The sequence below is a fragment of the Gobius niger genome, assembly GCF_951799975.1.
Source record: "Gobius niger genome assembly, chromosome: 8".
Lineage (NCBI taxonomy): Eukaryota > Metazoa > Chordata > Actinopteri > Gobiiformes > Gobiidae > Gobius > Gobius niger.
This window is the reverse complement of record NC_136859.1, coordinates 8,603,659-8,618,430: the sequence shown is the minus strand read 5'-3', so window position 1 is coordinate 8,618,430 and position 14,772 is coordinate 8,603,659. Positions and strand designations below refer to the sequence as shown.

The following is a 14,772-nucleotide window of genomic DNA, read 5'->3' as shown; positions in this document are numbered from 1 at the left end:
ACAGCTTTGATATAGAGTTCTTGCTTGAGTCGGGGGGTAAACTATCGCAAGTTACTGTTGCAGGCCGTAAAACAACTTTTCCTAATTTCCATGCATATATTAGCACAACATGAGTGACTGAATGATTTGAGAATTAGCCAGAAATTAACCAGCTTTTTACTAAAAGAAGGTTCTGGCAATATGCTGCTAGTTTTAGTAATTGCCATATAGACCTATATTTTACTGTGATTTAATCTCAATTTAATTTCCTGCTTCTTTTACGGCAGAATAGAAACACTTGTTTCTCCCTCCACCTGGAGCTAGGTCTCAGCTTTTCATGTTATTACCGGATAAACACGAAATGTAAACTTTTCCGAAGCCTATTCAAGTGACAAGATCACAGCATCGATCATCAATGCCATTTTAAAATGCTTGAAGTTGTTCTTAAATTTGCTTTATTAATACATTTTTAACAATTTTTAGCTTAACACGCTCACTATTGTAAGCGTGTTAAAATCCTACGCATCCCACTTTCAGCAAACTTAGTATCCATGGATGTTCCTAGATTTTGTCCGTCCGTCTTATGAATAACTAGCTGCAAAAATCATTTCTATTTGCTATTGTTTCTGTGAGGCGATAAAAATGCAAATGTGAGCGGCTAATGTGAGCGGGTAGCAGTGCTGTTTCGCACAGGGATTGCTACCGTGGCCCATTTGGGGCAATTTCTTTGTGTTTACTTCATGAAAAAGCAGCGCTGTGTGTTTGTTTTTAAAGCCACGATGTTCCAAATGTTCCAAAAATCTAGTTTGAATGATTTGAAAGATCAATGTGCTTTAAACTTGGGTGCATTATGTGACTTTTTATGTGGAAAAAAAAAACTCCATTAATGTGTATTTGACATTTTAGTGACCCAGCAGATGGGTGGTTAGCCTTTACATTCCATCACAGAGGCCTCTTGCTCTAGAATCCATTTTTGTTCGCGTTTCTGGTAGGTTTTCACTGCTGACCAATGCTCTCACCATAAAACCTGCAGAAGAATTGATCCTGAAGCGTCATAGAGGCCACTTCGATGGAAAACAAAGGTGCCTTGCTGACCAACTACACAGCCATTGGGTCACAAATGGGTCAACTAAATAAACTTTAACCAGCACCTTTTAATTTTTCTAACTTATGCAAGCTCCAACTCCTTCCTGCAGATACCATGTACTGCAGCACTTCTCCCTAATACATGGGGGGAATCGATATTCAGAGCTATGGTATTGATTAGATATATCAGGCCGATATTTGGGGATTTTACAATATCGGCCAATCTAGCGCTAAAAAGTCGATATCTCCGGGACAGAAAGTGAAAGAGACTTCCCGTTGCATTTGAAAGCGCTAAGTCAGGGCTTTAAAACGAGCCCTCCCACAACTCCCTCGGCCTCAGGGGAACGGAGTTGTTAGCTACAAGTTTGTTAATGTAAGTTTCACTAAACCGCAGTCAAGATAGACATGCTCGATGTCATTTTGAAGCACAGAACTTGGAGAATTCAATCGCTGAGTTAGTTTTAACCGCCACAATTGTCTTTTTGCAATTAGCATTAGCAACAGTATGCTAATGCTACTGCTGGGATAGTCAAGTATTTATGTTTGTACAGGATAAAAGACCAGCTATTTGGAAAACTCGGCCAAAAACATTAGTCAAAGATATCAGCCGAGTGTATCGGCATCGGCCAATAAAAATCCCCCAAAATCGGCATTGGCCTTAGAAAAACCCATATCAGTCGACCGCTAGTATCGAGATATGGACATTCAAGGTATTAATATCGAAAAAGCAACAATATATCGTATCGTATCAATATCGAGATAACTGGCATGAATATCGAGATATGAAATTTTGTCCATATCGTTCAGCCCTAGTATTGATACAGTATTGTTTTATAATGTATCAGTATTTTGAGCACTGCCCTAACTCATAAAACCCCCCATGAGAAACTCCGACACATTCCATCAAAAAACAGTATCGTAAAAAGGAAAAAAATAGGGGGAAAAACATCAGGACTTGGCACACAGCGTTCCCTTGTTTTGGTCTATTACCGTGGCATTTCTCTTATTCATGAGAGATGCTGAAAGAGTAGTCTCCGGGGAGGCCAAAGCATGATGGTCCTTATCAAGGCAGGGGGGAGATAGCACTAGAGACGTGGGAGAAATAATGAACAATTGCTTTGAAGAGAAAGGCCAATCTATAGGTAATAGGCTTTTGGGAGAATTGAACCTGGAGTGGCGCCGCGGAAAATTACTCATGCTACATACAATGCGAACGGCTGTTCACACGGAGCTAGCAGAAGTAAATTGAGTTATATATTGGTGCAGAAGCAGCAGTGCAATTTCCGTAGTTAATATGTCTGTAGCAAAAAGGATACATTAACAGTGCAGCGTTGACCAAGACAATAGTTAATGCTTAACATTTATAGATCTTGTAAAAGATTTAACTAGTTTTGCTTTTGTGCTACTATACTTTACCAATGGGCCATGAACGAGTCCTTTCCTTGAAATATGGAATTTTGTTACTAATTTGCAGCTTCTTTTTCTACAATTCTTCTAGAAAAGGCAACGTTGCTGGTGTATGATTAGTATTACTGAGCATTATCCCATCAAACTGACATAAAAAAAAACTTCTTATGTACTTTTAATGTGGCACATCTTGCAAAAACAAACTTTTTAATCATGTTCGAACATCCCTAGAGTAGAATTTTTCTTTATCCACACAAGTTTGAGCTATAATCGAAATCACAATCTCTACTTTGGTCAGTAGCAAAGTAGATTGGGTCATGGGTCTTTATAATAGTCCGGTTTGCAGCCATTTCTTTGGCAGAAACAGGACGTAGTTTAGTAGTTTGGGTGAGACAATGGGAGATTTTTGTGTGCTAGATAAAACTGGAGGAAAGCATTTGTTTTTTGTTTGAGCTGAGGTTCATGAATCAGCAAAAACGAAATTGACCAATATGAAAAAAGAAATTGTGAGTAATTGTTTCCCATATCATCCAGCACTACTTTTAAATACGTTTCTTCAACACAAGATTGCCCTCCATATTTATAAAGTCCATAATCCATCACCCTCGTCACCTGACTCGTCCTCTGCACTTCTGCACAACAAGACGCAGACCAACATAGTCTATGAGAAGGAAGCAGAAGTTACATCAACCAAAAATTCTCCGTCATTTATGGAATATCTGAAAAATGTTCAAGGCTGTCCATTATTTTGACGAATTGAAAATCAAACCGTAATTAAAACGCAGCACTGCTCTGTCCCTGAGCGTGCGGCATTCTGGGCTCTCCCAAAACACTAGTGCCAAGGTGATTCCAATATGGTGCCCGCTCACATCGGAGCTGAGAGCACATTGACTTGGATAAATCCACGAAGGACAGAGAGAAGAAAGAGAGAAGGCGGTAAGAGGACACGGACCGGGCACTTGCATCAAAGATGGTGTTAACTGCTACAGTGGGGAAAAAAAGTATTTGGTCAGTTTCCCATAGACTTTCTATTGGATTTGGGCCAAATACTCGGAAAACGGTTTGGCCACTGTGTTTCACCATACACTAAAGTTCAGATTGAAAAAAAATTGAAGTGACTTAATACTTGACTTAATTCTTACATATTGTCTGTCTTTCATTGTGGCTACTATTACAACATTTAACATTTGAGCTCTTTATGAACCTAGTATTCATGTAAATTCCAAAGTGGGTTACACTGACATAAATAATGGTATACAATACATCTCATTAAGCACCTAAAAGAGGGAGATTAATTAATGGCGGATAAAAAAGCTCACAACGGAGTTTTTACGATCCTGTCCTTCAAAATAATTGGAGGGAAATTATCCCTTGCAAAACCACTGCGACGAAGTGTCCTTTCTATACACAAAAATGATTACATTCACTCTCAAATCTAAATGCTGATGTGCGCAGGTTTGATCAATAATTATACAAATATGGCCACTGTAAAATGGGACTGTTATGTAAAGAAACCACACAAATCTATATTACACTCTGTTCTCGTTTTATCACAAGCTTCTGAGTGAATTTAGCAGTCTCGCTTTCCTTGGAGGATTAATGGTCTAATTCATTTGCGACTCCAGGACACATTACGCTTCATAAAGGGAGGATATTACAAGTGCAATGTTTTTCTTTCCCTTTTAACGGCAGATAATTATTGGCAACAATCATCTCCATTATCGTAAATGTGCGGACCTGCTGCATCAGATGACACAGGGCCTCGGCTCTTGGTCTTGCTTTGCGACTCTTCAAAGACAGCTATCAGCCGCGCAGTAATGACAAGCTCTTATCTGAACAGAGGGGACCGAAGGCTGGGTAGAAAGAGGCACCCAATGCAATCTTCTTGGCCTCTTATGTTGTGAAAGATGGGGGCTGATTACAGCATCAAACAGTGATTTCAGAGTGATGGCTTTGTTGTGGCGGAGGTATAATATCATGTCATGTATCACAGATTGTCAGACAAAAATGGCTGAAAATAATAGGTGGCCATCGCTGACCCCTGTGTACAATAACCCACTTAAAAGAGTCTATTAGCGGTTCGGGACAAGACCAGCAAGCAATTATGTGTGGCAAAGTGGGCAGCTGAGAATGATGTGGGCTTTAAAAAGTGTCAAATTGATCATAAAACATTACAATTGCTTTGGTAAAATGAAATGAAGTGGAAAGTAGCAGGTTATGTTTCAGTGTTTCTTCAAATGTTGAATCCTACATGTTTTAATTGTGCTCTATACAAAAATGTGCTCTATACAAACCCAATCTTGATTTTAAAAAAAACAGAAAAATCTTACTTTTAGCGCTCTAAAACCATCCCGATTGGAAAATTGTCACAGCTTTGGATCACGGTTTGAGTGTCATCAATCCCTAAAGCCATGCAGGCGCGATATTGGCCGTCAGCGACGAGCGATCACTCATCGTGGGCAAAGTCTTTGGTTGTACGACGGTTCTATTTTAAATCTCTGTCCCTCTCACTGTGCGATATAAGACCTGCGATTTTAGAGCTGCGACCGAAATCAGGCGGGGTCTTGCTGCAACTTGGATCCGTCGCCAGAGGCACAAGCAACAGAGGAGAGGCATGAGCGGGTCCGAGTACGCATTTGTGCTGTGATGTGCAGCTCTTGGCTTGTTTAATGCTGTAAATTGTGAGAAATGTAAGCTCTGGTCGTGATGTGTTTGTATTGATACCTGTGATATCAAAAAAAATATTTCTCCTCTCTGGAGACAACATAGTCTTATCTTATCTTATCTTACAGTTGTTATCTTACATTGTTGCTTGGCCTGCAAACTACATTCTTTTTCATAGATATTTCAAAGACATATAGTCTGGGAGATTTCCCGGTGGGCGTGATTGACAGATGGCGTCAACCAATCAGAGCAACGCTAGATACGTCGCAGCAACAAGCGGCAGGAAGCCGTTCCAAATCCGTCCTTATTTACGAGGAACGCTTTTAGGGATTTTTTTTCAAATTATTTAAAACAGACAAAAGAGCAGAAGAAAACATTGTATCACTCGCCACACACGCCATCTCTATTGGTTTGGTAGAGTGGGATGACGGCTTCCGCCTCTTGGGGGAATGAAGTCCCGCCTCACGGTGTGTGATTGGACCGATGTGGGTAAAATCGTGAAATGATTTCATTGCACTTTTCCTTGTAAATAAACCCTGCTAGCGACACTTGCCTCAGCTAAACACACAACATCTGAAGCCTAAAACTGCTATGACAAAACTTTCGTAATCGTTTGAGACTGGAGGCAAGGTGGGTGAAGTGTCTTGCCCAAGGACACGACGACTGTGGGCACCTGCGGAATTCGAACCGCCGATACTCCAATCACAAGACAACCCGCTCTACTATCTACGCCACTGTCGCCCCGGCACAGTGTACATAAAACAAGCCATCTTATTAGTGTGGATTGTGAGCAGGGGACAGGTGGTTGCTGGTTGGATGTGTCAGTCTCACCTGCCGCGCTCAGGCCTCTGTCGGTGGGAGCACTGAGCAGGGAGTCCACGATGGAGGTCCTTTTCTGGAGCAGAACTGAGATCATCTCCAGTCCCTCCGGGCCCAGCAGTTCGAACAGCTGGAAAGAGAAGCAGACACAGGGGGAAATCAATGCAAAAGCCCAAAATACCTGTACACTTCACACAATGGCAATTCATGGATAAAAGGTGAGGAAAGGGGATGGGTACCTCACTTAGAAACAAATTTGAAAATGACACACAGTATATCTTGGCTGTTCAAAAGTGTACAATACTTTAATAAAGGAACCATTTGGTGGGTGTAAAATTCTCCAGCTTTAAAGTGGAGATATTGAGCATAATTGTGTTTCATAAACCTGTTATTGGCCACCTCGTGATTGATATTTTATTACTGGGATAATTTCTGTGTATAGGGAAGACACTACATCACCAAGGCTTGCCTCTCTTTGTTTGTGGGCCCTCTGCAGGCAGCACTGGTAATTATCTCCTGTAAATGAAAAATAGAAGCACCATTTTTATCCAACACTATACAATGTTTCCCAACCAGAGGTATTGGGGTACACTGAGCAGGGCATACTCAAGTTGGAATGATTTCAGATTGAAAAAGACAGTAAAACTGAGTAGAATATTAATTTCGATGGAAAGTTAGTCTTAATTATTTTTTTTTCAATACAAGGCTTGATTTTGAACACAACACACTATCAGATACTGATACTGATACTGATACATTAATTTAGTTGGTCTCGTAATAATATTGGTAAGATCCCTGAGGTAAGGGGTATTAAATGAACGACTCAAGTCGTATGTGAGACAAAAAAGGTAGGGAACCACTGTGCTAAATGGCAAAAGTCAAATGAAGTCTGAGCACAAAACAGCTCAGAATTGGTCCAGTGTATGGGTGGGCCATATCGTATCACATATTGTTATCGCAATATAATTTTTTTATATCGTTGTCATTTTTGATATCGTTGTGGACACGATATAATTTATGTTGCTCAGCTCCATCAGGGCAGCATAACCACTGAATGTAGAACACAAAAGTAAATGAAGGATGTAAACTGCTTGAGTAGATCATATTTGCGAGGAAATCAGTATGGCGCAAAAAAAAAGAATAAAATATCTTTGCATTAATCTTCCAAATTTATTTGCCTTATTTTTTTTATATCCAGCTAAGCCTGGAATGTTTACAAACCATTAAAGGGTCTATAAAGTTTATAACAAACAATTGTTCTTCAGTCAAGTCCAGGGATTGCTAAAAAAAAAAGCAATTATCAAAGTAAATAAGCCAACTAAAAGCTCAGAGAACAAGGGCAAAATTCTCAAATACACACATTATAATTGATGAAATTATAATGGCAGAAGATTTTCAAATTGGCTAAATATTTCTGGTGAAGTTTGCAGTTCAGAAATTCTTCATCACAGTAACAAATGCCCAAAAAACCATAATAACAACAGAAACATTTAAACAAATAGAATTGGCTTCTTTGGCTCATATCGGTTGCCGTTCTAGTTAAAAATCGTCCGTTTTGGTTTTCATTACTGCGGTCTACAGAATTTCAGGAGTTTTCCGCGCTTCATTCGTTCGTGAAGGCGCAGCCATGGCATCCCCTGCGCAGTCTGTGGAGCCAGGGCTGAACACCTGCTAATTACCATCAGTCTGCTGCCGAATATGCTCCGCCGCTTAGCCTCCCAAACACAGCCACCTGGCACTTAGCGAGTGACAGCCACACAACAACCAGGAACCCAGCGCACAATTAAAGGCATAATACAGGCCTGACAGAGCACTCATCAATATCATTGTGCGGAGACGTCTAAGAGGCAGCGGCGGGCGGCGATAAAGTTGGTGCTCCTTAATTGGAAAATGGCGGAGCGGGAGGTATGTAATTTACACCTAAGACAAACAATACCGTGTGTTTTCCCTTTTTCCTTTCAAAGCTGGTTTTCAAGATGGAGGTGCTCTTTCACTGTACGCGCCTGTCTCTCTCTTGGGAAAGCAATCGCAGCGGAGTGGGAAGCTAAAACAACACGCATGCTTTGATGCAGGGTCAGTCTTTGTGGAGGACTTCGCTGGTTTGCCTTCATGGGCTTCAAGTAACTACCGGCTCTAGCTGTTTTTACTGCCGTATAAAATGTAAAAACTCGCAGAAATGACTACAACCAGGGCTGGCAGATTTTTTTCCACCCATTTTATAAACTCTTGTGAAATGTGTCCTTCGAAGGGGCTCGGTACAGTCCACTCTCCTTGGGGCCACATCCATTCAAAAGCATTAACGGCGTAATAACCGCACACCTGCTACTACTGCAGGTCGGAGTGTAACCGCCCGGGGCGATGGGGGCGTCTGGGAAAACATATTCAATTTAGCAATGGAGAGGGCAACACGAGGAAAGGCTTTAAAATGGGGCACACGCTCAAAAAGATATTTTATTACAGGTACCATAAAAAGAAGGTTCTCAAACTGTGGTACTTAAAGAGTTTTCATGGTACAAATTTCTGCTTTAGTTCTACAATAGCTACTGTGCTTGTCCTGGTTAAAACTTACTTTACACCCAGTTCAGGTTAGACCACATGCCTTTTGGACTTTGACAGCGCTACAACTGTCATCATTAAGCACATTACAGAGGTTATGGTGAACATCACCACTAATTCTGTATCGCAGGGTGGTACAGTGGCTCAGCAGTTAGCGCTCGCACTACACAGCGAGATGGTCCCGGGTTCGATCCCCAACCAAACGGGCCTGCAAAGGTTTCCTCCGGTAGCGAGACAATGGATGGAAATCAGCCCATGGCTAATACTGACTTTTTCAAATTCTCTCTTTTTTTTTTTTTTTTTTATAGCAAGGCAAGTTTATTTGCAAAGCACAATTTATATGTGAAAGTAATTCAAAGTGCTTCAAAGAAAAAACAGAATACTACTAACACACATACTGCAATTACTTAGAAAGCCTATCATATTAATAAAATATAAACCAAGTGAAAATCAAGACTTTCACAGCAAACAGGACTAAATCTGTGTGAGCTCACAGTCGTAGGTGTTTCACCTCATAGACAAAGTTCTTGACCTGTCATCTGCCCTTTCACCTCTCATCCATCCCGTTTGGACGGGTGGAACACATGGTACAAGATTGTGTGAGCTCTCAGTCTTACAGGAGGTGTCCTTTGCAGTCAAAGGTTCTTTAGCCGTCATCTCTACTCAGTAGTTTAAGTGTTGGACATTTCTCATCCAAAAAGCTTCAACAGCGACACTAATGTTCTCTTCTACTGGATCAGTATTCATTTTACTTGCTGCAAAGTAAAAATAATTGATCGCTGATTAAGCTTCTTGGATGAGAGAATTTTCACAACACTTTAACGACAAGTGCAGACGACAGCTTAATAACTTTTGTCAATGATGGGAAACTCCTGAGCGATTGAAAGCTTACACTAAGAGATTCAGTCCTGTTGGCCGTCTTGATTTTGACCTCGTTCAGAACTGGTCTAGTTGACAATAATGATTAGAAAGGGAATTGTACATTACGTTGTGGGAAGGACAAGCACAGAAAGCAAGGCCGACTCTAAACGCTTGAGCAGAGTAAAAAAAATCATAGAAGAGGCCAGATCTATTGTGTAGCAGCCTTTTCTGTACAATTACAAATCCGCCAGCTTCATATTGATCCACAGCGCCATGCTCTTGAACTTGAGTTGTTCTCAGAGAAACGACGCAAACGCCTCGTTCAATAAAGACGAGCAGGTGAGGGAGGGCGGATGAAGAAACGCTGTACGCTCCTGCTTCTGCACTTTTCCAAAACCATAAAACATACACCTTTCACCGCTTACACCACAAAACAAAAGGGGTAAAAAGATTAACAAAAAAGATTAGCATGTAGTTTTCATATTTGATCGTGAGGTAAATAATGCCCGGTGACTCTTTTAACTGCAGCTTAATTGGAAAACTCACCCAAAACATGGATGGTAGCAGAATGTAAAAATAAATAAACCTTGCTAATGAAAATGGTATTGCTATTGCTACTGGTATCGAAACTATAGGTATTGCCGACCCGAAGTTTCTATCCATTTATCTTTAACATGCTTCCTTTGTACTATCCCGTGTTCTGCCATCTTTCCTTACATCCTCTCTCCCCCTCTCCCTGCTCAGATGTGCATCACGTAGCTGACATTTGGAGCCTCTCTCGCTCTACTCACCGTTGCCTTTAGAAGTTCCAGTGTTGGTGCAGGGAGAGGGAGAGAGGGGTCCCGCCGACCCTCCATGCATCCAGCTCAGTGTGTGAATGTGTAAAGTCCAAAGGCTGGTGCACTCAGGCCCATTAGACCTGACAATAGAGGAGACCTGTGCCGTGTTATTCCTCAGCAGTGACCCCGCGACGCTGACATTTCGAGTGCTGCAGTGGGAACAGTAGGTACAGTGAAGAGAGACTTTGTGCATGTGAGCACTATCACACAGGAAAGCTCAGTTCACGTGGGTATAGGCTTGGAGCTGTGTGGATATTGTTGTATTTCTTCAATTAAATGCATTGGAGCATCCTAGCCTGAGATTTTTAGATTGGTTTCAGTTTGTTCTCCGCATGTACCCTGATAGTATTAATGTCAAACACAGGTTTTTTTTAACAGAGATTTCATGGATAAAATTTTGCAATCTTTTTTCTGAGGAAAAAATGTCCAATTCTGGATGGGCTGTGAGGAACAATTCGAGTCAGAATGTGAGAGGAATCCAAGCGCTTTGTGAGTCAATGGATGTTTTTTCTAAGCTACTAAAATGCAATTTATTGGTACATAAAGTCACACTGCATAAAATGACACCCAAATCCAAAATACAAGCATTTGTTTCTATTTGGGTGTTCTGCTGGTAAAAGAAATACCTTAAAAACACCACCATATTGCCCAAAATGCAATTGAGGCTGCAGAGAATGGAGACTTTTCTGAGGAACAGAAATAATGTTTTTTTATGAGTCACCTCCCTCGAGTCCTCACTCATAACTTTGCACTTAAAGCTGGATATCAAAAGCTTATCTACATTGACATGGTGTTGTCTCTTTTTGACAATATGACCTGGAATTTTACACCATGGGGAAAACATAACGAGCTAACAATAATAATTGATTGACTGCGGAATTCTTCCGCAGTCAATTATTGGTTTTCATGTTCTTTATTGATTGACTGCGGAATTCTTCCGCAGTCAATTATTGGTTTTCATGTTCTTTATTGATTGACTGCGGAATTCTTCTAGTTATTATTCCTCTTCCATCTTTTTCCCGATTTTCTAGAGCTTTCAGCACGTTCATGCTTTGTGCAATTTCTGCAAGTTATGCATCAAAATGTTCCGCATGTTGAGGAGAAGGGTGCTATTACTTTTGGGACTTCTGCAACTTAGGGTTTTTCCGCAATCGGCCGAAATGTCGGAGATTTTTCCCATTGACTTATAATGGGGCTGCCGCAAATCCATGCTTTTCTGCACTTTTTTCTGCATTTTCTGCAATTTCTGCACTTTGTGCAGGTTCAGCTTATGCAACTTGTGGGTTTTGAGAAAAAATTGGCCTTCTGCAGATTTCCAGTTTTTTTATACAAGAGTTTGACATTTTTGCATTAGTGTGTATGTGGGAATCCAGCCAATGGGGAGACTCCAGGACTTTCAGCCATTTGTGCAGCTTCTGCCAATCAAGCACTTTCAACAGTTTGACCAGTTTATGGAATTTAAAAGTTTATGCAATAGTAACAATTTATGCAAATTAACCACTTTATGTTAATTTAAACCGTTTATGCAACTTAAATGTTTATGCCATTTAGGATTTATGAATTTTAAAGAGTTTATGCAATTTACATAATTTATGCAAATTGACCCATTCATGCATTTTACCACTTTATGCAGTTTATACAGTTTATGCAACATGACATTTTATGCATTTTACCAGTTTATGCAAAATAGATTATGCAAATTATGCAATTTATGCAATTTGAACAGTTTATGCAATTTCTGCATTCGCTTCCCGCAATTCCGCAGTCAATCGCAATGGCGCAGCATTTCTAGTTATTATTCCTCTTCCATCTTTTTCCCGATTTTCTCCAGCTTTCAGCACCTTCATGCTTTGTGCAATTTATGCAAGTTATGCATCAAAACGTTCCGCATGTTGAGGAGAAGGGTGCTATTACTTTTGGGACTTCTGCAACTTACGGTTTTTCCGCAATCGGCCGAAATGTCGGAGATTTTTCCCATTGACTTATAATGGGGCTGCCGCAAATCCATGCTTTTCTGCACTTTTTTCTGCATTTTATGCAATTTCTGCACTTTGTGCATGTTCAGCTTATGCAACTTGTGGGTTTTGAGAAAAAATTGGCCTTCTGCAGATTTCCAGTTTTTTTATACGAGAGTTTGAAATTTTTGCATTGGTGTGTATGGGGGAATCCAGCCAATGGGGAGACTCCAGGCCTTTCAGCCATTTGTGCTTCTGCCAATCAAGCACTTTCAACAGTTTGACCAGTTTATGGAATATAAAAGTTTATGCAATATTAATCATTTATGCAAAGTAACCACTTTATGGGATTTAACCTGTTTATGAATTTTAAAGCGTTTATGCAGTTTACATAATGTATGTGAATTATCCCATTCATGCATTTTACCACTTTTTGCAGTTTATACAGTTTATGCAACATGACATTTTATGCATTTTACCAGTTATGCAATTTGAAGAGTTTATGCAATTTCTGCATTCTCTTCCGCATTTCCGCAGTTATATTTAGTTATATTTAGTTGCCAAACTATAATTGCCATACGAGTCTGTTTTGTTGGCACTTATACAATATCCATAATTATAATAATTATAAAAGACCAGTAGTAGTGCTGAAGCCTCACAAGCAAAAATGAACTGACAGAAAATGAACTGACAGAAAATGAACTATTAAACAAAGGGACATTTCCACTGAAATTAATATTGCTGTTTCTCCATTGTATTTTCTGCTTCATTGCTCTTGACGTTACAGGTTATTATGCCTTGTTTGTATTTGTATTCCTAGATTTCATCATTTGTTTTTGTTGTGAAGCACTTTGGGCAGCAGTGGTTGTTGTAAATGTGCTATATAAATAAAGTTGACCTTGCTTTGCTGTTCACAATCTTAAAGGGACTATACAGAGCTTAAAAATATTAAAATTAAGCATTTTCCTCCCCCTACATGTTCCAGGTGTTAATTCAGGTCCGAAGTGCCGTCATGCACGAGCTTAATATAGAAGGTGCAGTTACGAATTAGACCTGAGGTGGCAGTAGTGAGTATAAAATGACTAACTTGCATCTAGTCTCTTTAAGTAAACTTCTTTTGTAATGCTAAAGGACTTAAAATGTTATTTTTATCTATTTGCATGCCATTATATTTTTAAAGTTTATATAGTTTACAATTTATCTCTACCACGTTTTATGTTTCATGTTACACTTTTGCACCAAAGAAACTTCCTAGTTTGTTGTCGGTGTCGCTTCTAACATTTCCGCTTATTTAGTAACTCCTGCACAAGTCAGTGTTTACAAGGTGCGGGGGCAGGTGAGGGTGTGGTGTGTGGTGGGGGTGCACTGTGAGGCGCGGGAAGGTGCCGAGCTCATCTCTGCTTCAGTAGGACACAGTGAGCAGTATATGATAGAAAGTTGAAGGTCAGATCCATACAGAAGTTTGGTATGTGTTCAAAGTCCTTCTTTAAAAGGCCAAGGACGACGTGCATTTACTGTCATGTTATAAAACACAACTACAATTCAGCTGCGGCGCAAACGATGAAGGTCAAGATCAATAAAACGACAAGATGTTCAGCGGTTCTCGCAACAACGGGCAAACAATACAGAGACACCCAAAGCCTTTACAAATTCGCACCAACAAATTTGATGCTGGGGTGCCAAACCATACTGGAGCAGCCTTACAAGACATTTTGATTACTGTTATTGGAGCACTGAGTATTTAGTGCAACCGTACCTCGTTCTGCAGCTCGTCGTTGCTCCTGTGGGACGACAGCATTTCGAACAGAGACGAGCACAGTTCCTCTGGGCTGGACGAGATCATGTTCCCTCCGTTCAGGTACTTCTCCACCTCTGTCCGCAAAATGCCCTCATCTTCCAAAGCCTGCTGCCCCCTCCCCAAACTGGACGCCTCATTCTCACTGGACGCCTTTATACTTTGATGATTGGCGATAAAGTTCTTAAAATCAAAAGAGATATCGTTGTCCTCTTCGAAGCCGTTTGCCGGAAAGTCCTCCAAAGGCTCGAGCGTGTAAGTCTCGTGTGAAAACTGGATGTTGCGTCCGAAAGCGAAGCCTTTCTTGGGGTCGTGGCGCGAGCTCTGGTTTTGGACGAACTCTTCCACTTTCGAATCGCCGAGTTTGGAGACGATTCTGACGACGGCTGCGCAGGCGGATTCGGCAGCAGACGAGGGAAAAGGTCCGAACATTTGTTTGATCGAGCGGGTTTCCTCTGTGCCCACGTGATCCTTGTTATGGAAGGTCTCGAAGAGAAACACGCCTGCGCTTTCGATGGCCTCCTGTCCATGTTCTGATCCCACTGTCAAAAGAGAGAGAAAAAAAAAGATTGAACAAAAAACAATAAGCCTGAACATGGTGAAAGTTTATTTATTCGGCATCAAGTGGACAGGAAGACTCGGGCAACGCAATTTGGGAAAAATTTTGAATTCCAATTTTCAACATTCCTGGAGGCATGAATAGAAGTTGTTTTTTGCATTACCATTTGAAAGACTGGAAAATGAACAGCAAAACTAACACCCAGAGCAGTTAATAACTACAGAGTTAACAGATATAAATAAAAACACACAA

At 40.6% G+C, this 14,772-nt stretch overlaps 1 protein-coding gene across 1 annotated transcript in view; it reads right to left on the bottom strand.

Moving 5' to 3' along the window:
• ascc3 (activating signal cointegrator 1 complex subunit 3) overlaps positions 1 to 14,772 on the bottom strand; it is a 158,684-nt gene that overhangs the window by 134,533 nt on the left and 9,379 nt on the right. Inside the window, exons 4-5 of the mRNA XM_079561281.1 lie at positions 13,923 to 14,503; positions 5,968 to 6,085 (exon numbers count right to left, since the gene is read on the bottom strand). Coding sequence (XP_079417407.1) covers positions 5,968 to 6,085; positions 13,923 to 14,503 — 699 coding nt within the window. The remainder of the gene's footprint in view (positions 1 to 5,967; positions 6,086 to 13,922; positions 14,504 to 14,772) is intronic.